This window comes from Platalea leucorodia (genome assembly GCF_965183815.1).
Source record: "Platalea leucorodia genome assembly, chromosome: 9".
Lineage (NCBI taxonomy): Eukaryota > Metazoa > Chordata > Aves > Pelecaniformes > Threskiornithidae > Platalea > Platalea leucorodia.
In genome coordinates this window covers 41,310,845-41,333,751 of record NC_138831.1, presented here as the reverse complement: position 1 = coordinate 41,333,751, position 22,907 = coordinate 41,310,845, and the positions used below count along the sequence as shown (strand labels likewise).

Genomic DNA, 22,907 nt, shown 5'->3' with positions numbered 1-22,907 from the left:
ACATAGCAATGGATTAGCTTATAAAATATATTGAAACTAATACTCAGGTTTCAAATCGCATCTTTGACAAATAAAAGTAGCTCAGACATCACAAAATGAAAAAAAAGCAACAGGATTTGTAATTCACTGGTCTGAAAGGTAATTACAGCTAGTGCCACATAGCTCTTCCTTTGTGCAAGAGAATGGATGTTCAGCCAGCGGTATGGCGACACGGGTACACAAGGAGTTTCCAGACAAACTCTAACTTACCTGGCCTTTTGTCTGTATTGTCCCCACTGTACACAAATGACCCATACAGGGTTTCCTTCCCACGGGACGATCTCTGTGTATACAAGCATCTGGTAGCAGTGTCAGCTCGCTGCCGTTGGCTTTTATGTGTTGGCAAGTGATTTGTCGATAGCGAAATCCATTGCCGCAAGATGTGGAGCACTCAGACCATGGACTAGTTACCCACCTACAGGATGCAGAGCCAAATTTATAGCAACTATGAAAGCACTGCAAACTTGCTGGTAGTTTGCAGCTATCTGTTTGCAAATAAAAATCAAAAGAACCTGTCATTGCAAGTTTTAGATGTGGGAAAAGGTAGAATCAGCTTTTTCAGTTGTTAAGCAAGATCTCATAAATTTGGTTAACTGATGACTTCTGAGATAACCGTGCCTCAATATATGCTAACAGAAGTTACACTGCTTGTTACCAAAGAGGTTATATTAGGTAAACCCTGTAGACTCTGCTGGATTTAGTATTTCTGAAGGAAGCACAGCATAGTTTTTCATAACTTATAAAATGAATGGTACTGATTTAGTTACTACTAAGGTGACAGGTGTCGTAACTCATCCAAATTTATTACATCAAGATCTTGCTAGATAACGGCTCAAGCAGGACATGTTATTTATTGATTAGAAGTTGCAAAGATTTAGTCTGTCTTGGCAGCCAGGAACAATACTGGGGAAGCAGCAGGTGGTAATACAATTTATTTGGCTTGATCTTTTCATAAATCCAGGCTGGAAATACAGAATGGGACTTTATGTGTAGCACAACTGTGATAACAGGAAAAATACTCTCTTTAGCAATTATTTCATTTTCTTACAGTCAAACAGTTTATATCCATTCAAGGAAGATTAATCTTTTACAGTCTGGACTCTTGTCTTTTTCTCCCTTTTAAAGCTCAAGTACTTTTGCAAATATTTGGTGCGGCACATGCACGGCAAGTCAGCAAGGCCCGAATTTGGCAAACACTTAAAGCACAAGTTAAGTACACACTTAAACCCCTATATTTGCTTAACTATACTTCTGTGCTGTGCTGGGGAGAAGTGATTAAACACATGCAAAACACTTTGAATAATAAGGGCCCATGACACTGGCCATACATCTAGAGCCTTTATAATTCTATGGATACTTTCTAAAGAGTTGCCTTGGGATGAGAAGATCATGCAGAAACCAGTAAGTGGGGAAATGGAAAGGGAAGTCTGAACATTTTGCACTTCCCTCCCAGGTCAGTAATCACAGGGAAGGGGGAGAGGTTGGAGGCGCTAGGAAGCAGACACAGGGCTATTTTCCAGGCATCTGGGATGCACTTCCCATATAGGAAGCGTGGAATACTTCATAAAAGAAAAACAGTTTTAATGTTAGCACACATGTATAATTCAAGGCAGAGTTAATTATATTAGTATACACACAATTCCCTTCCACTGGTAAATTCATAAAGCCAAATTAAAAGCAAAATAAATCTAAGCATTTTAATAAGAGAGAATTTAGGTCCCAGTCTGCTTAGCCATATGAAATAACTGATTGGGTTTTGTGGTGAATCCTCTGGGTCCAGTGATAATCAGGTTGTTAAGTCATGCACTGCAGTCCCCTGAGAAGGCATGACCTTGCTCAGGGGAGCACCGGGCCCTCTAGTATCCTCCCAACTCTGGCATCTGCTCTGAATGGCTGCATTTTAAAAGGGAAACCTGCAACTGAGCCTCTGTGTTTCAAACTATCAGTTCTATTTCAGTATTTTTCCACTGGCAAAAAGTTTGCTTGTTATGGGCTGGCTGGAGTTCAGACTCACAATTTAAGATGATCTGTTTTTTTGGCTGCTAATAATGAAATATAAACAAATTTCTCCTGATATTTATCTGTTGCTATGTTTTCTGTATTTAGAACAGAGTTTAGAGCATACTGGCAAGATGCACTCCCACAATGTCAGCTAAGGTCTTAACACTTCTCTCCGAACATTTTCCAGTGAGGGACAACTCCACAATGTGTGCATGACTTCTCATCCCTCACAGATTTTTACATTGCTGACAGCCATGGCCAATTCGTTTAAGCAACGGAAAGCACTTGTTTTGAGGACTCCTGTGGGATTTCCTGCTAAAAACCTAGAGCAACGCCTTGTTGAGCTGGAACGCTCAGCGCAACTCAAGAAGTCTCGCGGCAAGGTTTTGGCCTTTGGAATCAGATGTTGTGGTATACTTGCCTGTGATCTAAAGACTTCCTACCCCAAGATCACAAGGCACCCCAGCTGATCCCACCAGAAAATTGGCAGGGAAGGACACGCAAGGAGCATGACACTGTGGTGAGGGGCATTAGAGACAAATGAGGCATTCCACAGTAAACATCCTACTCGGAGCTCTGCTGGCACCAAAGGAGAGGAGGTGAACACAGATTCCACTCGAGTGTGCTGGCTGCTCTAAACATAATGAGTTTTCTCTCAGGGCATGGGCACAAATGCCACAAAACTAGCACATCGGTGTCTCAGAGAGCCCTCCAGCTTAGCTTTCAAGGTGGTAGCGTGGTAGCAGCAACACTTGCTGCAGCAGCATGGAGACTTGCACGGATCTCACGTATTCAGCTGAATCAAGCTTTCCCCTGCTTGCTTGTGATCTATTTTCCCATCTCTCATGCTTTAGGGTTCATGATGAAATAAACCCCACATTTCAGACTCAAGAGTATAAACACAGAAACAATTTCAGGAGGTTGTGTGTGCACTTTAATACACATAGAGCACATGGACATAGAGTAGAAAGGAGTTTACCTGGCAGGGCAGTCATCTCTGTTGCATGACTGGTAAATAATCGCTGGCTTTTGCAGCTCTCTGCATAATGATTCATTTACTTTCTGTTTCTCTGCACTCATGCACTGTAGTCTTCTGGAGCGGGTTCCTGAATTCCCGCAGCTAGCAGAGCAAGTACTCCACTCAGCATATTCCCATTTATAATCTAAGAAACGTAATTGAAAGTAGTGTGAGAGGCGCACTACGGATTATAATTGTGTCACATTTTAATGGATTTGGCAGCATATTCTGTAAGCTAGATAGATACCGTATCCTCTGTAGAAAAGCAAATATTTCAGCATTGTGAAAAGGGACCATAAGCCAAAGTACAATTTAGTCCTGCTCAGCTTCCCCTCAAGTTCAGCCCTTACATATGAGCACGAAGTTCTCTAGAAGGCAAATGGGATCAGCATATGTGCACATGAAGGGCAGAACCTGGCTCACAGTAGGAACTGATGAACTTCTTTTAAAACTTTCATAACATTTTTATACAATGAGCATTAAAAAGAGGAAACTGTAAATCAGGCTCTCTAAGTTTCCTGCTGTTCTACAGCAAGCATAGTCTGAAGAAAACTCATCTTACTCCAGACACTTCACATAATATCAGGATTTAAGAGAAGCCTGTACTAAACTATAGAAAAGTATTTAATGCATAAATAATCTGCCACTGAGGCATCTGGCAAGATGAAAAAGGAATTTTGTTTTAAAGAGCATTTTATATAAAAAACCAATCACCTCTAACAATTACTACCTTTATATTTAGTCACAATTCCACACCTACCCCTTCCCCCACAATTTTTTTTTTTTGACGCTTGGTAAAAGATGAAGTACTATGCAATGTTGACAGATTTTTATGTGATCACAGAAGGAGTCAGATTTTTCTGTAATAACGAAGAATAATTGATAGCTACCAGCTGTGTCCACAGGCTCACTCTTCCAGCACATAATGAATTCTTTAACTTATTGTTTTTCAATGTTTCCTTATTACTTCTGGGTTTCTTAAAATAATACAAAAGGGCCTTATTCAAAGTAGAAATAGTTAAATTTACTGACTGCAACTATGATGGAGAGACTGTATTGTTTGTTTAACTAGGATGATACTGCTCAGAAGTGCCCTCAATATGCCTACTGTGCAAAAACCACCAAAGGAGATTTTGCAGTCTTACAAATGCATGGGTATTTCAGTGATGAATCATTTACAGAAGCAACAGAGTTAAAGCTCATGACTGGAAAATGGAGTCTCCGCAAAATACTGACCAGCCTCGCTGGAAGGGGTATTGGGCAACCCGAAGGCAGTCCAGCTAAAGACTACAGGTGGATAGTTCAACACCCGGCTAGACCTGTGCAGAAATTCTAACTTGAATGAGATCTGTATTAGGACCAAGGCCTGGATACATTTTTTGATAAACTCTATCAGGATATTTTCTGATTCGGTTCATAAATATTTTGATTTACTTTTGATTTAAAAAATGAACATCTTGATCATAGCTATGCTTCAGTAAAATTGCTTTGTAAACGTAACTGACTGCAACCCCACGCATACAGAACCGTTCTCGATCATAAAAGTAAGCCACTGGCAGCCACTGAGAGTACGCTTACACACAGCATGGGAGACTTGCAAGATCTGATCTTACGGCTTGAGTCCTTTGCACATAAACAGCAAGCCAAATCCTATTGATAGGATAATAGATAAATCTCATACAGAAACTTTCAATTTCAACAAATACTTGTTTTTAAACCTGATTTGCACTCCCTGGGTATTGACTGGTTAGAGAGGTTTTTTGTTAAACTGTCAAATGGAGTTTGGTGCTTCGGTGCCAGACTTAGTAGGATCTAGAGTTCCTAACTCTCTTTTTTAAAGCTCAATTATAAAGTAATTAATTTCTAAAGCACATTAAATATTTACAAACTTTATAAAATGCTTGCAGATGCAGCCTATTGTCCTGCTGGTGCATATGTAAGATTCTTCTCAAATTCATCTGTAACCTTCAGGTGCACATTTTATAACCTACTAATGGAAATGTAGCTTTATGCAAGCACGTTTCATTGGAGAACATTACAAAACGTTCTTGAAAACTTAACACTGAAATTGATGAGTGTGCCATAGTACATTGATATGTTTAAGGGTGACTACAATAAGATGGCTACCACATCACTGCCATGACACTGGAATATGACAATGATATTAAAATTATTTTGATTATAATTAAGATATTTCCACAGATGACCTCCAAGTCAGTTTTGTTTCAGTTTGGTGGCTATCATGGCAGCAATTTGTATGATTTGCTGAAGGGGAAGCTGAGAAAACCTGTCCAATTTAAAACTGCTTAAACAGCAAGACACCGAATCAGGCAACATTCTCTCAGCTTCTCAGCTACACAGGTAAGAAATGAGAACCCCCACGTGGTATTTGGATACACATTAATTCCCATACCCAACTCTGAGTATGGACATTGTCTATTGACTTAAATGGGACTATTCACATATGTGAAGTTAAACATACGTTTAGGAATTACTTCCTGTGTATATAAGCAGGTTAGGTTTTGGGAAAGCATTTACAGAGTGAAAGAAAATATTTTAAAATTTAAGAATTTGTCATATAATTTTCAACAAACCTTCCTTCTTGACATTTACCCAAACTGACATTGGTTTTGCACTAGCTGAAGTCCAACATTGGAATTGTCCGGCAAATTGACCAGAGTTGGTGTTCACCTCTAGGATACGACCCCCAACCAGGGTTCGGTATTCCAAGGTCTTAACTTCTTCAATTGGACTATCTCCGAAAAGCCAGTGAACTGAATTTCTGTAGCTGGGCAGAACCGGGCAACCTAAAAATCAACAGCATTTTAGCCGGTTTTTCTAAACACATTGAAATGTTTGTGAATAAGTATGTATGATTGTGTGATTCTACGTAAAAGACCTGACCAGTCTAAATAAAAACAAGAGTATGCATAAATTCACTGAAGTCCAAGCTATGGCCCAAAATCCTGACTGCCCCTTGAGGGTTATCAGCTGTGTAAGCTGATATATGCTTACCATAGTTCTTTTTATTTTCTCTTTTGGTAAGTTCTTACAAACTTAACTTCTATATGAACGACGTGCCGGGGAGGGGAACAATTATTTAAACAGAACGAAGATTTCATCCCAGACTACAATATGCAAATAGATTTGTACTGAAAGACTTTCTATCTGTTTTGGAAAGGAGTCATAAACACATTAAATGAAATTGCTGCCTTTTCACTCCACAGCACAAGCAGGGATGGGAACAGAGGTATTCATTTAGACAGAAAAAACAAAAAACCCAGTTCTAGATCCCAGCTGCATCCCCTCCCATCATTTTCAAGTGAAGCTCAAAGAGAAATTACGCCGCTTCAGTCACATGGTGAGCCACCTAGACAATGCCTAAAGGGTCACCATTTTAAAACATTTTTTGAAAAGCTGCATCAAAAAATAATTGTGTCTCTTACTCTGAGGCTCCCTCCCTGATAACAGAAAGCTGAGACAAGGTTAGGGAATCCAGAAAGTCACCAAACCCAGACTCTTAGGAATTACACTCACTTTCTCCATAGGGCCCTCTCCATTTTAATGAAACGAATAAATAATAGAATTTAAATGACAAAGCAGAAAAGACAACATACCTATTCTTAGTGGATCTCCAGGTACCACACTGACATTTGTACCAATTCCAGATGCCATTAGGACACGCTTTCTTCTGCTTCCCTTTGATAATAGAGTGTTATTCTCTATATATCTTTGTTCTGTAACACAACGCATAAGATCTCTTTTTAGCAAGAATTAAATCAATATGCTAAAAAAAAAATTCTGTCAAAATATCCAACACGCTAGTTATGAAGCAGAAGGGTAATAGCACTTTGGAATTCTTTAGGATCAACTTCATTTATGCAGTTAAATGGTCCGTCTAAAAAATACACTTCAGATATGTAAACAGGGAAACACATAAATTACTTATAATGCCTATGCAAGTTTCTAAATTAATCAAATTTATTGAATTTTATTTATTAGCAAAACAAGCCTGTAACACTTAGTGTAAAAACAAGATTTACAGGATGTATGATGTATTTCCTGTTTCTCATGACAATGCTATTTATTATTTTATTACCAGTCATTCACATACAGAAATTTTAAGAAAAATAATTCTCTCAATGGAATCAGGCCAATTCCTCTGTTCCATTAGATGGAATTATGACAAAGTGCTACGACAGAAAAAAAGAAGAAAATCTCTTAAAATCTCATTATGCATAAAGATAGCAAAATTTATGCAGAATCATGTGCCTATCACTATAGCAACTCCTCCTTTTTATCATATGCCAGACAGAATAACTGCCAAAAATGTGGGCAATCTGGCAGTAACACACAGTTCTTGCCACTTAGTCAACATTTCTGTTTTAATGAATGTGCATAATACCTATGATTCTCCTTCCAGCACGGTTTAAATCTTTTGTTATATTCTAACTTCCGTGGGTCATTTTACATTGGTTCAACATTTTTTCTCAGTGTGCAATGTCCGTACAAAGCCTCCTGCTTGTCTGTGTAAACACAGGGACAAAAAAGTCTCCACAGAACCACAGTGGGGCCAGTCCCATAGAGGCAAAAGGCTAGCGACCTCGTCAGTCCTTAGGAACTTTCATTAGAAAGGCTGCACAGATTTTGCTCGACTGCTTCACTGCCCCAGGTCAGGCAGTAATTGCTGTAGCAAAGTCCAAAAGGCTGACATGATGTTGCTTTAGACAACACTGAGTCAGTGCAATCTGCAAGTCCTGACACCAGAAGTCCTCCCATTTCATTGCACAGCCAAAAAAATTGCAGAATTTGGCCCTCTCCTATCCGCTCAAGATTTATTTAAACTAATGTCATGTGACCAGGAATAGAAACGAAGTTTGGACTCTTGTGAGCAATCTTCCCAGTCACGTCATTATAATAATATTCCTCCCTGGAACATCTGAAGTTTTGATGTCGTCCAGGAAAACTGAAACCAAGAAGGGAGCTTCAGTCTACACTCATCCTCACACAGAGACTCCTGTTATGCCTTTGGTACGTCTTCCTTGGCCAACAGATCCAAACATCTATAACCTGCCCTACACATGTGAGCCTAAGAAAGAAAGCTTTGTAGCAGGATTGGCCATGTATAACTGTGTTGTACAGCAAAATGGTGAGAAAGTTAATCTCTAGAGCTGAATGATCCATTTATTGGAGCTATTTTCAAGGCATGATTGTATTATACAGTATTACATTATTAATCTACTTACAATAGAGTCATTTAAGTAGAGTTTTTCTTTACATTTTCTATTCTGAGAGTTAGCAGTTCATATTCAGAATTTTTTGTTTTCCATGTCCCTATGTTTTATTGGCCTCTATAATTAAAAAACCCCCAAACCAGCCTTTGCTTTCATTTCACTGCGTTTCCCTGCAGATTTTCTGAATAACTCAAGCCTGCCCTGTTTCCCTAGATAATAGCACTGGGAACAATGTAATAAGACAGTGGATTTAGTTTTCTAATGTGTCTGCTGGTTTAAGGGCTGATATTTGTTGCCTGGAAGCAAGAAGATGGAACAACTTTTGAAGAAGTCACAAGTCAAACCATCTGTGCCTAGATCCACTGTTACAGGAAACACAAAATAGAGAACAGATCCCAGGGAGTCAGATGCGGTCAAAAATTCCAAGTTCATAATAAAGTGTTAAATATCCCCCCAACTATTTTATTGGTTAAACTTCATAACCGAAGTGGCTCACTGTTGTTATCGGCAAGGAATTCTCATTTAGCACTTACCAGTTAAGTGGAGAACAGACGCAGCTTCAGCTTTTCCGAGAGCGTTAGTTGCTCTGCAAGTGTATGTTCCTGCATCTTCATAGGAAACATTCCTCAGAAATAAAGAGCCATTCAAAACCAAGAAAGAATTGATTTGTAGCATGTCTTTCTTCTTAAACCATGTTACATTTGGTTGGGGAACACCTTTAAAATGCAAATAATTAAAAGATTTATTGAGAGAGATAAACCGTAGGTTTTATATTGCTAACTGCTACCATAACATTCAAGAATTGTAAGTTCCTTTGTCATTTCACAGAGAGTATAAACCAAAGTAACAACACTGAAGCAAAACAAGTACTTTTCCCGCTCAAAACAAAACCTCTCAGTTGCGAGCCCTATTAATAATTCAGCATCCCACCGAGATTAAAGGTTAAGCACCGTAAGGCAAGCTCACAGAACAGCTTTACAAACTGCTACCACTCCTACAAAAGCAGCGTGCTCATGTGGCTTGCTACTGAAAGATGTGAGACCATTAACCCCAATCAGGACCAATTAACATAAAGATCTGCACAGCATCTTTTCATCCAACCTGCATCCCAGAATATATGAAGGAAGGAATGAATATTCAATTTACAATTAAAAATAAAGGAAAAAAGAAATGGAGACAAAATATTTCTCTTGAAGGAAAAAAAAAAGATATATTTATCAATTAGATTAGAAAATATATGTGGCCAATTTCTGCCAAAAAAGCTCCTGAAAATTTCTCCAAGTAGCAGATGTCATATACACAACTTGTAACAATGCAGCGTGAAGGAAAAGGAACAGAAAGAGCCATTAACAACTAAACAAGGGGCTCAGTTGTTAAGCAATCTCATTTACAATGTTACAGAAAGCCAAAGGTCTATCCATTCCTATTGTAACACTTGAATTCTGAGAAACTCAGCATTTTCAGATAACTTGTCATTCTAAAGTTTAATCAATGAATGATTTTGGACTTCCATTTTTAATCAGATGATTTTTCCACTGGCACAGTACCACCTCTGTGGGAGGACTTCTACTGTTTTATTTTCCTCAAACATTTGCCTTTAAAAAGATGTTTTGCAAGTTGGCAAATCAGACACTTCATCGCTTGCGCTCTGGTTGAGCTGCCGCAGCAGAAGCGCTTTACAAAGCTCCAAAATCCGAGGTAAATCCCTGGGTAGGCCTGGCGTACGTGGCACAGTGCCCAGCCGCAGAGGTGCACGCAGGCGCAGGGCACAAGACAAGTCAGAGCAGCTACACGGCCTTTCACCTGAACTCTGTTTTCTCTAAATATACCGATCAGTGCTCACTGAAGGCTACCAAAATGGATTGTGCTATAGAAGCTGACCTGAATGTGGGACATTTGGAAGTTTCAGCCATATTGAATGCTAATTCAGTCTCCTCTCTTCACAGATCATTGTGCAGTATTACTTTACAGATGATGTCTTCATGATGTGGAATAGCCTTTAGGAACAACTTTAACATTTCAATCACTGGCTTAGCACTTCCAATGCACACCTCAAGTTTTTCCTTTACTGTAATAGGAACCAGACATATTTTTTGGAACCTGCTGTTTCACTGAAGGAAAAAGCTCCCCCCACCATTTTGTCTAGAAAGACAGCGAGAGAAACACTCTTCTGCATAATCACAGATTTTATTCTAGACAATTTAGCAACTGTTCAGTGCCTTTAAATTCATGAGATTGTGTTTTACTGAATAAAACTGCATAAAACAAAGTACAGATCTGCAGAGTGCACCAGGGTCCAAAAAACCAGGCTGTTTTTCAAGTTTCCAGGAGAAGCTTTATGCCACTTTGAAAAATCCTTTTGGAATTAGGATGAGGTCTTGTTTTAAGGGTCTTTTTTCCATTTTACCCCAGCTTTCTGGCTAAAGCGTATCATTCTCAGACACGTTTTTCCTTTACAGTGTACTTTCCACAGCCATTCAGGCGTATATACTTACTATACAGACGGGCTGAGGAGGTGTTGTGAGGATGCTGAGCTGTTTTAATCTAAGGCCTAGAGGTTTGCAGCCAGACTACCCTCACTGGCACCAAAATCCTGCAGACCAACCAGAGCCAAAAATAAGGCAGAAGCAGCACGGATCAGACGGGACTGAAGTCAAAAGATTTAAAGTCAAATTCCACAAAACACAAAAACACAAAAATGTTTGGAAAGGTTCAAATTTAAGCTTTTAACCTGAGCCTCTCTCAAACCTCAGCCCAATATCACCCCATGATACAGTCCTCCCTCTGCTCTCACCACAGCATTCAGAAATGTACCTCATTCCTGGGATTTAACTTAAGTAAAATATTTCCTTCTTCCAAACTTGGTTTGTATCCTAGAGTTTATCCCAGAAAAATTGCCATGTCTCTACTCTTCTACCCGAGTCTCGTTCAGAGACATGTAGAGCCTTTTAAAACCTGGACTGGAGTTCAGTTTGCAAAAGAAATCTCCAAAATAGCTTTGCCTCTCGTTTTAAGTTCAAACTTGGGTATCTGTCACACACCTTAAACTTAAGTTATAGCAAATGATTCCTCTTTCTTTCTCCAAAGAGCTGTATACATTTCTCTTTAGGGGAAACAAGCAAGTAATACCACACACACACAAGTAAATCAGACCATTTCTCAAGTGAATAGTGTTGAGTACACAAACATAAATTCCAGGTCTAAGGAGCAGAAGTGTGGACAGAGCCCTGCGTGGCAGCCCAGCAACCAGTCCAACTGAAATGCACAATGAGTCCATCCAAGCAATCTTAGGGGTGCTGCCACTTACAGCTAAAGTGAGGGGGGGGGGATCCATGAAAAACAATCAGTTAAATACATAGTGGAAAAAACAACACTATTATGCATTATACATGGTTATCACACAGTGTCATTTTAAAACAGAGTTAATGTTATCTAGATACCTTCAGGGTGCATCCATAAACATAAGCTGTTCCAGCTGAAAATAGTAGTAGGGATAATCACAACACTCCTGCGTTATATTTTACCTAAAACTACTGAGAAATACGATTTTTATCTAAGAGTTAATAATTTTTATGTGAACTGTATGCTGAGTCCCTCTGAGCTGGCCTCTTCACAATCACTTTGAGGACCCTTCAAGTTTTTGCATTTCATGGTTCTTTTTCTTTCCCCAACCTTTGTATGATGTAGAAACCAATTCACTATCTGAGAGTGAGCCTGGGAGATACTGGACCATCTGCTTAAGAACAACTGGTATTTGCAATCAAGCTCCTTCTGTGTCCTTTTTCATGGGCTTTCGGTTAGGTTGCCATGAAGAGTATTAAGGCAAGTCCTCAGCTTGAGCTCTGAGCTAAGGAAAAGAGGAAGATACCTTTCAGAGAAGAGCCGAGGGACCTGTTACAGGCTGGAGTACAGCATGAAGGGAGGAGAGGGGGCAGGACTCTGCACACTGCAGTCAGGACACAGCTGTATGCTAGAAATCAGGGGCCTCTAACCCTGCCTTTCAGGGGAACCCAAAACTGGCAAGCACAAATGGGATGTGAAGCTTTCAGAGTTGGGTGTCCAGAGAGATGCAGTAGGGAATCTGGCCAGAAAAAAGTTTTATTGTGTGGTGCTATCCCATCTGCTGATAGACACCCTATAAACGGATTAAAGAAATAAAGGAGGAGAAAAAGACATCTCTTACAGTCCAGCTCCTTTGCATTCTTCAGCAAAGCAGCGTGTACGTTTCAGTCTCTTCTGGACAGCTTCAGTTTATCGGTATGTTCGTATTGCCAGTGAAAAATCCTCTTCTGCCAGAACTCTCACGAGAGACACTGAGTTCTTGTGCATACCGTCATTTCTGGAATTCCTATCAGGAGAGACTCTTACTGTTGGAGGATACTAAAACCACCTATTTTTAGGTGTGCTTTTACCTTTGTAACAGTCTCTGTGCTTAGCAGTGCTTTGCATAAAACTCCTTCTCATAACATAGCATGTAGCACAACCCCAGCATGCAGTCGCCATTTCTACATTTCAGGTGAAAAAGCTTCCATGACGCAGATTTTCGATGCTTTTCCTTTAGAAATGAGACTCCATATTTACTACTCCTGAGATGAGATTTTTCTTCCCTGCTGGTGTGCAGCACTGCACACTGAGTTACGTCTCACCTATCAGCTCTTGTGAGAAAGCACGCTAAGTATACAATTCCCACATTCCTCATGACAAGACTCTTATAGTAGCACTGTGAAAAGTACCCGTTTTCCTACACAGAAGCGGCAGGATAGAGTTCAAGCATACCATCAAAATGCAAGAAAAGCTCTTTTTTTCTAGGCAAATAGTTAAGGCCTAAAACCTGTGCTTTATCCTTTAGTATTCATGTAAATAAAGCTTTAAAAGTTTTAAGTACTGTTTTCTTATCCAAGGAGAAACTAAACTAAGCAAAAATAAGGCAAACCATGAGGTGATGGTGTTTTTTTCTTTTTTTTTCCTTAAAGGTGACAAACTGAATGGAGCTGAAATTATACTTAAGCTTTGGGACATATTTGTAGGACTTCATGGAGGAGTTTGTTCTGTGCACAAGGTTGAATTTTACTGCATATGCTTGACGCTCCTTTACACAGAGCTTGATTTACATAGAGACTTTGCAGGGACAAAAATAACATTCACGCTGTCTTCAAGAGCCTTTTCCATTACAGAATTGTAGCAGAAGACTATTAACAGAGATGTTTAAAAGCTAATTACACTGAATTTTAAAAATATTTCCTCCTCACTGTTATAATTTTCTGCTCTCTGTTCTGACTCAAAAAAGTTTCTACTGTTGTGATTTGTCCTTTCTCGGACAGTTTTAAAATGTGTCTTTCCTTTCACCTTACTGTCCAAATGTAACACGTCTATGTAAGCTTCTTCTACAGAATGGCTGCCTTTCTGTATCCCTCAGAAGACAACAAATCATTCCGGGAATCATTTCCTAGGCCTTCTCTTCAGGAAAAAAAGTAAATCTTCCAGTTTGTAATCCTGGAAGGAAGTCATTCCCTATCCACATCCAAGAAAATATTACTTTCAAGCTGAAGAATTCCTGGTTTGATCCCCAGCCAGTACAAAAAGGGGAAGAGGTAAGAGATGGCCTGCAGCCACCTTTGTTTCCTTCACACCCCACCTCCATGCAGATGCAGCGGAGGATGAGCCCAAAGGTATCGACTGACCCAAACTGCCAAAGTTTCAGAATCCCTGAGTGCAATTTAGATCCCAGTGATTCAAATGGGAGATCCATCACTGACATCAGCTAGTAGCAGAATCAAACAATCATATCCCGTGGCTCCAAGTCAGGAAAGCACTTAAGCATAGGATTAAATCCATCCCTATCAGGGAATGCAATTAAACACATGCTTAAAATTAAGAATGGCTGTAATTTTCCTTCATGAACAAAGATGCATTCCTGAACTCGGGCCTTCTTAGTCTTAGAAAAACCTGAAAAATCAGAATCTAACTCTTGCAATGGATCTAAATCCTCTGATGTTAAAAATTTCTACTAGAGACCTAAGTGGCTATAAAACTTTAAAATTAGTTTAATCTATTTTTCTGGCCTCAAACACAGGCTATTTTCCACTAGCACTGGAGCAGCTTTAAAATACTCAATGTTCCATGAAAAAAGTCATTTTCTACCGTGAGTGGCACTGGGACAGCAAATGTTATGGAAAAAAACCTCCAGCTCCGGATGGGACTGTGAAACACGTGTTTAAAAAAAAGACAAAAAAAAAAAAAGGAATCCACACTATAGGGTGCCCTTAAAATATTCAGTGTTCAAAAACAAATTTCCTCCAACCTTGAAAGCCCTATGAAATATTACACACCATAAAAATCTTGGCCTACTAACTAGTTGCTCTAAAACATTGGATATGTCTTCAGAAATTTTTCCCCCAGCTATGTAGAATCTCATAAAGTATTCTGTATTTCCCATTCAAGAGCAAGGCAGAACTGTGCTGGCACGAATCACATTTTGCTGCACTTTGCTAAAAGTTTACCTAACTTTAGAGGGTAAATTTGCATGTCATCTTTCGAGGAAACGATGCTGGGTCAGTAATATCCACAATGAATGCCACCTGATTGTTAGTTATTCTACACTCACTAACACCTACAGTGGGTTTAGCATAGCTTACAATGCAATTACTTTGATTGATACATCTCCATGTTTTCTCCAGCAGAAGTTGCAAACTGCATTTCTATTCATCTGAACTATGCTTGAGCAATCAACTTCTAGCGAACCCTAAAAAGCCTAAATCATGCTGCTACTGAAATTACCCGCATGAATGTTGCCAACTTCACCGGGAATAATAGTCTTGGACAGAGAGCCAGCATGAGACATTTTGGCACTTGGCATGATCCTCCAACCTGCCCTCTGATACCGCCCCATTCTCTCACAGCCTTTCAAAGCTATTACCTCTGCCGCTTCTTACCAGCCATGCAACAGCCCCTCTTCCTAGGGGGCAGCAACATCTGGCAGGATTTAGATATACTTACTGACATCTGGTGACCTCCACTGAGGGGTTCCTGAAGCAAGACCCCTTCCCACCCCACCCTTGCTACAGCTCTGCCGGGTCCTGTTCAGTTCTCTGGCTGTCAGCTCAAAGAAAACTTGATCTTTTTTCCAGCTGCAGAAGTTTAAGGCTAATATTTTTCAAAATCAGGCACTTAAAATAAGGCAACTATATTTAGGCAACTAAATAAGAGGATCTGAGTTAAGTATGAACTCAGAAATGACTGCTAGACCAAACTCTGTAGTCGACCTCCAACAAAGACTTGGTTGGTGTGCATTAAGGCCATTCTACAATTCAGCACCGTTCTCAGAGACTGTTTTGCCCAACTGGTTAGTAATTATACTTTCACTTTACTGAAGAGCCATGCTATATCACCAAGGACCCAGACATTTATGGTCATAAAGTAGATACCTACTTGGGGACTTGGAAAATACAATTTTATCAGAAATTAAAGAACCACACAGGAATTGCCATTCTTAGTCAGACCTGAAGTCCACTTAACTCAGCCCTTTGTGTCCAGTGATGGGCGCCTGGGGATGTGTAGGCAAAAAGTACTGAAATCATGGCATTTATTGACTGACGCTTCCTCAATATATGTTCCTAGCTTCCAGAACCAGAGGTAGCACTTAGACCATCATGCTTGTTTCCTCTAATACTGCTCTTCTCTTTACCTTTTCTAGCACTACTATATCCCTTTCATGATGAGATTAGCAAGTTGCAAACAGGATTCACCACAGCTTTAAGCAACGGCCAATTTATATTTTCTCTTCTTTTGTCCATTCCTCTGCCATTACTTTTGATTTGCCTTTATGGACACCACCCAGGGAGTGTGCTGGTGTTCCCATGGAAGTAACCAGCATGATTCCACAAATCTTTCTCTGAGTGGCAGTCATTCAGATACAGCCATGTGCACGTGTCTATATTTAAGATTATTTGTTCTACAGGTACATTTATTCTGCAAATATCAATTCTGAACATCCTTTGCCCTCATTTAGCTATTAAACATTATTTGTGTGATCCTGCCGCAAATCTTTGCAGAGAGTTTTAGATCTGATTAGCCTTCATAAATCTTGATCCTTCACAGCTTTAGTCAACTAACTGTTCACATTCTTTTTCAGAACTTTTATAAAAATGTTGAACATCACAAATCCCAGAGCAGAGTCTTGGGGCACCCTACTGGTAGCCTCTCCCCACTGTAAAATTTGACCACTTGTTCCTTCCGATCATTTAATCGGGTACTAACGAACAAGCTAACCTCTTGTTTTACACTATGAGAATTTGTTAAACTTTGCCTAGGGAACTTCTTGACAGGTCTTTGCAAATTGAAGTAGGAAGTATCAAGGGAATACCCACATGCTTGCTGAGCATTCCAAGAACTCTAATAGATTTTTGAAATTTTACCTTCCTCTAACACAATCCATCTTAACCCTTCCTGAATTAGGAATTTGAAGGAAACCCCTGCCCCAATAAGGAAAGCTGGGAGACAAAGGCAGAAACACACCAAAAAAAGGAATGCTGTAAAACGTTCCAATTTATGTTTTTTTTCCCCCATGAACTCTGTAGGCTACATCTACCTCAGCAAGTAGTGGAGGGCATCAGGAGTGTGCTTGTAAAGAGACATAGTTGGTACCAAGGTCCCAAAACACACCCCATGAGTGTTTGGGTGAGGGTTGCTTTGGACTACTTGGTGAATCTTGCCTGGACCCTTGGACTTACTGCCTGTTAGTATTTGGAAAGTAATAGGTATAGTCCCCAGGCACACCTCTCAGTTTAGTTACATCCACAGGGATTCCGTTTTCAGATTCCCAGACTGTTGCAAGCAGAGCACAATTAAGTTTTTGAAGTAAATCTTTCAGTCCTTCCTGCTTATGCCTGATACAAACAAAAACTCTAATGTAGATGCACTTATTGTAAAAGAAGCATAAGACCAAAAGATTTTCCTTTTATTATACTAATTATAAAGTGTCATTCCTTCCTCATAAAATAAATCTGTACTTACCCTTTTAAACCTTTGAAATCCATTACTAATATCTTTTAGAAAAACACTCAAAAAACCTAAAAGAAATGAAGAGCCAGAATCCTATGTGTTAAACTGCTATTTTTCTTCACTGAGATGTCTTCTGAGGGGTTAAGCATAGAAGACAAAGAACAGCATCAAAGTTACATTTGGAATAGCATGGGTAAATGAAGGAACAGATGGAAAATCAAACTCTTGATTTATCTGGATCCGTTTCAAGTTCCAACACTGACAGCAAGTAGCTGGTCCATCTTTGTGAAACGTATGTGCAAAAAGATGACCTTGATTCAACAGGTTTTGTGTATTTCTCACAATTTTTTATCAATATGTTATTCTTAGCCAAAATACATTCATAGGAATGAGAATTTGGATGAAGATGGACTTTCTACTTTTAAACACCTCTGTGCCAAAATATTTCAGAGATGCAGTATAATGCATATAGTACAAGCAATCTCAACTCAGTGTATGTCCCTTCTGCACTCTGACCAGCAGGTGGCAGGCAATGCACATTTTAGACAGATTTTTAATCTTTTTCCCCCCCCCCTATTTTACTTCAACTGAGAACTTTCAAGGTTCCACAATAAATGGAGTCTGACAGTTTTCGTTTATTTTAGTAATAATCACAAGACGATCTTTTCTGCAAATACAATAAATGTTATCCAAGAGTAATTTGGAGCAATCAGTATTGATATTTATACCATGTGTGTTGATTGAAAAGCTCTTGGCTGTAAGAATGGAATATGAACCTATCCAGAATGTTATGAATATCTTCTAACATGTACGCGTGTGGGAGCTATAAAAGTGACTTTATTATAATTAGTGGAAAATAGTTTTGTTATAAATTAAAAAGGGAAAAGAAATCGATACTGTTAGCTTCAGCAGTTTAGCTAGCTTTTCCTAATCTATACCTTCATGTTCTTCTGTTTATTAGGATACGCTGCTCTCTAGCATTTCAAAGTTTTTTTTCGATCTGAATGTGATTTTTGGAGTGTGCAAGAAAGGCTTTCAAAAGGACAAAAAGAATCAAATCAGTAACAATGAAAAAAAAGAAAAAAAACTGTAGTCAGCTAGCTAACACCGTATGTAATATTAAACTTCACGTCCTTTCCATTAAAACCATCAAACAAGAGCTGTCCTGTGTAACATGGCCTAATGAAGCCAGAGCCCCTTACGTGGACTATACTTGGTTCTCTTCAGGCCTTGAATAATTAAAGGGTCTATTGTACAGCCATCAGCCGGCCAGCAGAGGAAGCTGGGAAGGGTATTTTTCCTTACAACATCACCTCCTCTACCTTTCATAACTGTCTTTGTCAGATTGTTGGGTAGCCTGCTCCTACGTCCAGCTGAAGTTCTGCTCCTGATGGTACTCTCTTCTAAATGAGCCATTAATTTAACATTTTGCATATATGCATGATTTTTATCTGTGTTTCAGAAAGAAAATTCCTGAATAGACCTTACACTGGCAGACACAAAACATCTAACTCAATATGCAGATTTATTCACAGAGAAAACTATGGTTTGAGCAACTATAAAAAGGTATTACAGGTTATCCAGCCTACAGAAAAAAACCCTCAGAAATCATTGCAGCTGGGAAATTTAAAAGTGATTTAAGAATTCTGATAGTGGCATGGCAGTAATATTCTTCATGCACAGAGACACCTTGCTCATTAGATGGTTCTTCTTACAGAGAACGATTTTGAGGGCTAGCAAGAGTCCAACAGATCAGATGTATCTGCTTGACATGTCTGATGAGGAGAAAAGGACTCCTGCAGACTCACATTGTCTGTTTGTAGGACAGAACCTTCTAGAGTGCATAGAAATATTAGTATTTTTTCTGATTCAAACGCTTCCTTGTCTAATAATTCACATGATGTTTTATCAGCATTCACAACAAAGTTCTCATCTGAATACACTGCAAATGGACATATTTTGGGGTCCCACTTATTAGACAAACATACTAGCATAAAGTGCTATTAAGTTCAGTCTTCTAAAGTCAGTGGTTTCTTACTTTTCATTAAGGAAAGGAGATCAGAAAAACTCTGATTACATCATTTCATAAGTTTTTCTGCTTCTAGGCTTAGTGACATTTTAAGACATGCAAGCTCTATTTTATTCACAAACAGTAATACTTACTTCCTTGGCAATGACAGGAAATAAAGCAATTAGATAAATCATTTTTTAAGTCAACACTGGTGTCTTAACATAACTCAAGCTTGGCTCATGAATATACACAATTCTAAAGCATTTGGAAATCTGCAGTCCCATGTGAAAATATTAATTTATATTGAAATTGCTAACTGCTTACCCATCCTAACAATATTAATATTAACAGTGTGACATTAACTCTCTGCTGAATTTGAGATGTAGGTCAGTTATACATAGAGTTGCCAAACTATAGTTGGAAAATATTACTTCATCAAAGAATTAGCCTTGGTACAACAGTGAATAGCAGAGCCACATATCCTAATATATGTCAGCCTGGCGCCACTATTGTATGCAGAACTATTTGCATATATATATATATTTCTCTCACTACTCTGGTTCAGTATCAACACGCTTTCTGATATGCACTCCCCCTGCAATACGAATGCGAACAGCACACTGACTTCTCTGAAGTCTCTCTTCACACTCAGTTGCAGCGTTCATTGTTACGAGCACTTGCATACATCTTCTTCAAGAAGGCACAAAAGGCTGACCTTAGCTTATTAAATATTTGACAGAATATTGCTCCCGTGAATTTAATCTTACAATTTAAACTTAAGAGATAGAAATGATGAGAATAAAAAGAAAATATCTACCTTCCCAACAAAGGACTAGAAAATAAAATGAAGCAGTGAACTGCTTAATGCATGTAGCTTCTGATTAACGTTAATGCTGCTCCACAGATGTTCAGCTAGAAAATGTCTATATGCTCTCATGGCTCGGCACTTTTCTTTGTTTCCTTACTGCAGCTGCAGACTGATGGCTCTAAAAGGTAAGTTTACTTCACTGTCAGGTTTAAAGTTCTATTAAGCTATGGCTGGAGATTTCATTTTCGGTTTTAACAATAGTCTAGACATATGTGCATCTCAAATAGGGATAAGGAAAGTTCTCTGATGAGCAAGTCAGCTGGCCATGCTTGCTATTGCAGCAAGGTAGTCGTTCACTCTGGTGGGCTTTAAGCTCTGTAGTGGAGCCTCAGACCACTTCATGGAAAGAAAAGTACTTTTAAAGCAAAGTCTGCTTGAACATATACATGTGTGTGTAAATTAAAGTGACAGACAGAAAAGAAATAGGACTGGTGTGGGTGACATGCCTAATAAAAAATGACTAGTGATCAATGATTTTCTGCCTTCACTGGTAATTTCTTTCAAGATGTAAAGTAAGCTTCTGATTCCAACATTACAGGGAACTTCAGTGGAGTTCTTGCTTACCTTTCACTGGACATTCAACCATAATATTTGCTCCAGTTCTTGCCACGATTGTACCTCCAACAACTGCTGAGAAACTGCTGGGTTCCACATTTGTAACATTTAACACAGAGGACAAGATGACAGGAATCTCTTTGAAATTAAAGGGATAATCAGTTTTAAAAGCTTTATTTGACTTTTCAGTGTAGATCCTGTATTTAAATTCATCATGTTTGGAACAGAATTCAGTTTGCAAACCAGCGGCCAGAAAATACAGGTGGGATAGATATGAGCAGACTCAGTTCACATCTGCTGTGTTTTAGAGAATCAGAGAATTATAGAATGGCTTGGGCTGGAAGGGACCTCACAGACCTTAACTCCAGCCCCCCTGCCAGGGGCAGGGACGCCACCCACTAGACCAGGTTGCTCAGGGCCCCGTCCAACCTGGCCTCGAACACTGCCAGGGATGGGGTGTCCACAGCCTCTCTGGGCAACCTGTTCCAGTGCCTCACCACCCTCTCAGTAAAGCATTTTTTCCTAACATCTAATCTAAATCTCCCCTCTTTCAGTTTGAAACTCTTCCCCCTTGTCCTATCGCTATCTGCCCTTATAAAGAGTCTCTCCCTCTCTTTTATATAAGCCCCCTTTAAGTACTGGAAGGCCACTATAAGGTCTCCCTGGAGCCTTCTCTTCTCCAGAACAAGACCATCTTATTGCTACCTGTTAAATCAGGCAGAGTTTCATAGATTGCCAACAAAAGAAACTATTTCACACTGGAGTGGGGATGGGTGCTTATATATATAAACAAAAAAATAATACATGCCCAATTCTATGGATGCTAGAATCTTACCTGCACGCAAGAGCAATGATGTTTCCATATCAAAACCAAAATCATTAACAACCAGGCATCCATATGTACCAAGTTCCTTTTGAGTAGGATTCCGAATCTGCACTTTTCCAGTGGTGTCCAGGATCACCCTGCAGAATATTCAAGGAGAGACAAAGGTTACTACCCTGAGACAAACCCAGCTGAACCTTCTTGCGAGAGTTACAGATACAGCAGCAAAATTCCTTTTTAGGAGTTTACCGTTCCGGACCAGTGCATGCAGTAACAGTTCTGCCTCTTCTTTGGTGACAAAAGGGGAGCACTAAGCGATACATGCATGGAAGATTCTTCAGCCCTTTGGAGGACGACAAGTTTGCTACTACAAACCAGAATCCCTTGGGAACAACATCATGAATAAATCAGACTACCACAATTAAAAGTATTAGGCCTGGCAAAAAATCCATCTCTCCAGAGCAAGCTTGGTTTTCAGCAGGATTGGGGAATTCACAAATGTATGGTCTAATCTGACTTCCAAGTTACTGTAGGTTTGGGGTTCTTGTTTTGTTTTGGGGGTTTTGTTTGGTTTTTTTCCTACATTATCATCATTAAAGCTAAAGTCTTCCACCAAAACCCCAAGGTGTCTTGAATACTTTGCCTGCCATCTGAGGGGCAAGACATGAGAGAGAGCATCACAGGCTGGGGAAGAAGCTGAAAACAGCAGCCTAGACTTTTCCCCCTTGTTACCTTTCTCAACTTACACTCATCACATCCAAAAAAACCTGTAGCTCTGGCATTCTCCCACACTAAGTACACTTACGAAAGTAACAGATACACATGAACATATTAAAAATACTCGTGTCTCAACAAAACAACCCACCTCATGCATGGCTCAAGTATGGCCTTCTTTTAGAAACCCAACAGATAAACCAGCCCGTTTACCTCCTCACATTCTTTTTTGGATGCAATACTATTAATGTCACTGTCTTTTGAGTACACACACGCACACATATATATATATAGATTTGTGTATAAGAAATCTTAGTGTGAAAAAAATAGGAAAGAAACCTACTTTGCCAATGCATCCCTTAAGTGCAAGAATATCAGTCTGGGCTAAAATGAAGGCAATTTATAAAAGCAGACATTAGGAATCGAACAGATACTTGTTAATAAACAAAACACCATCATGTCCAAAAAAATTAAAGTATCACTTTCAACAAATTAATGGGAAATTGCATGTATTTAAAAAAATAAACATAACTGGTGGGAGCTACATGGTTCCAAAAACATTTGCACTTTTAAAAATGGCTTAGTTTTGGTGTCTTTGCTTTAATTGATAGCCCTGCAGAAGTATATTTTTCTTGGCAGTGCAG

At 39.3% G+C, this 22,907-nt stretch overlaps 1 protein-coding gene across 1 annotated transcript in view; it reads right to left on the bottom strand.

Moving 5' to 3' along the window:
• Window positions 1-22,907, bottom strand: part of ADAMTSL3 (ADAMTS like 3) — a gene marked incomplete at its 5' end in the record, with an annotated part of 185,956 nt that overhangs the window by 3,144 nt on the left and 159,905 nt on the right. Inside the window, 7 exons of the mRNA XM_082322576.1 lie at window positions 250-454; window positions 3,020-3,203; window positions 5,653-5,865; window positions 6,676-6,795; window positions 8,826-9,008; window positions 20,736-20,864; window positions 21,562-21,689. Coding sequence (XP_082178702.1) covers window positions 250-454; window positions 3,020-3,203; window positions 5,653-5,865; window positions 6,676-6,795; window positions 8,826-9,008; window positions 20,736-20,864; window positions 21,562-21,689 — 1,162 coding nt within the window. The remainder of the gene's footprint in view (window positions 1-249; window positions 455-3,019; window positions 3,204-5,652; window positions 5,866-6,675; window positions 6,796-8,825; window positions 9,009-20,735; window positions 20,865-21,561; window positions 21,690-22,907) is intronic.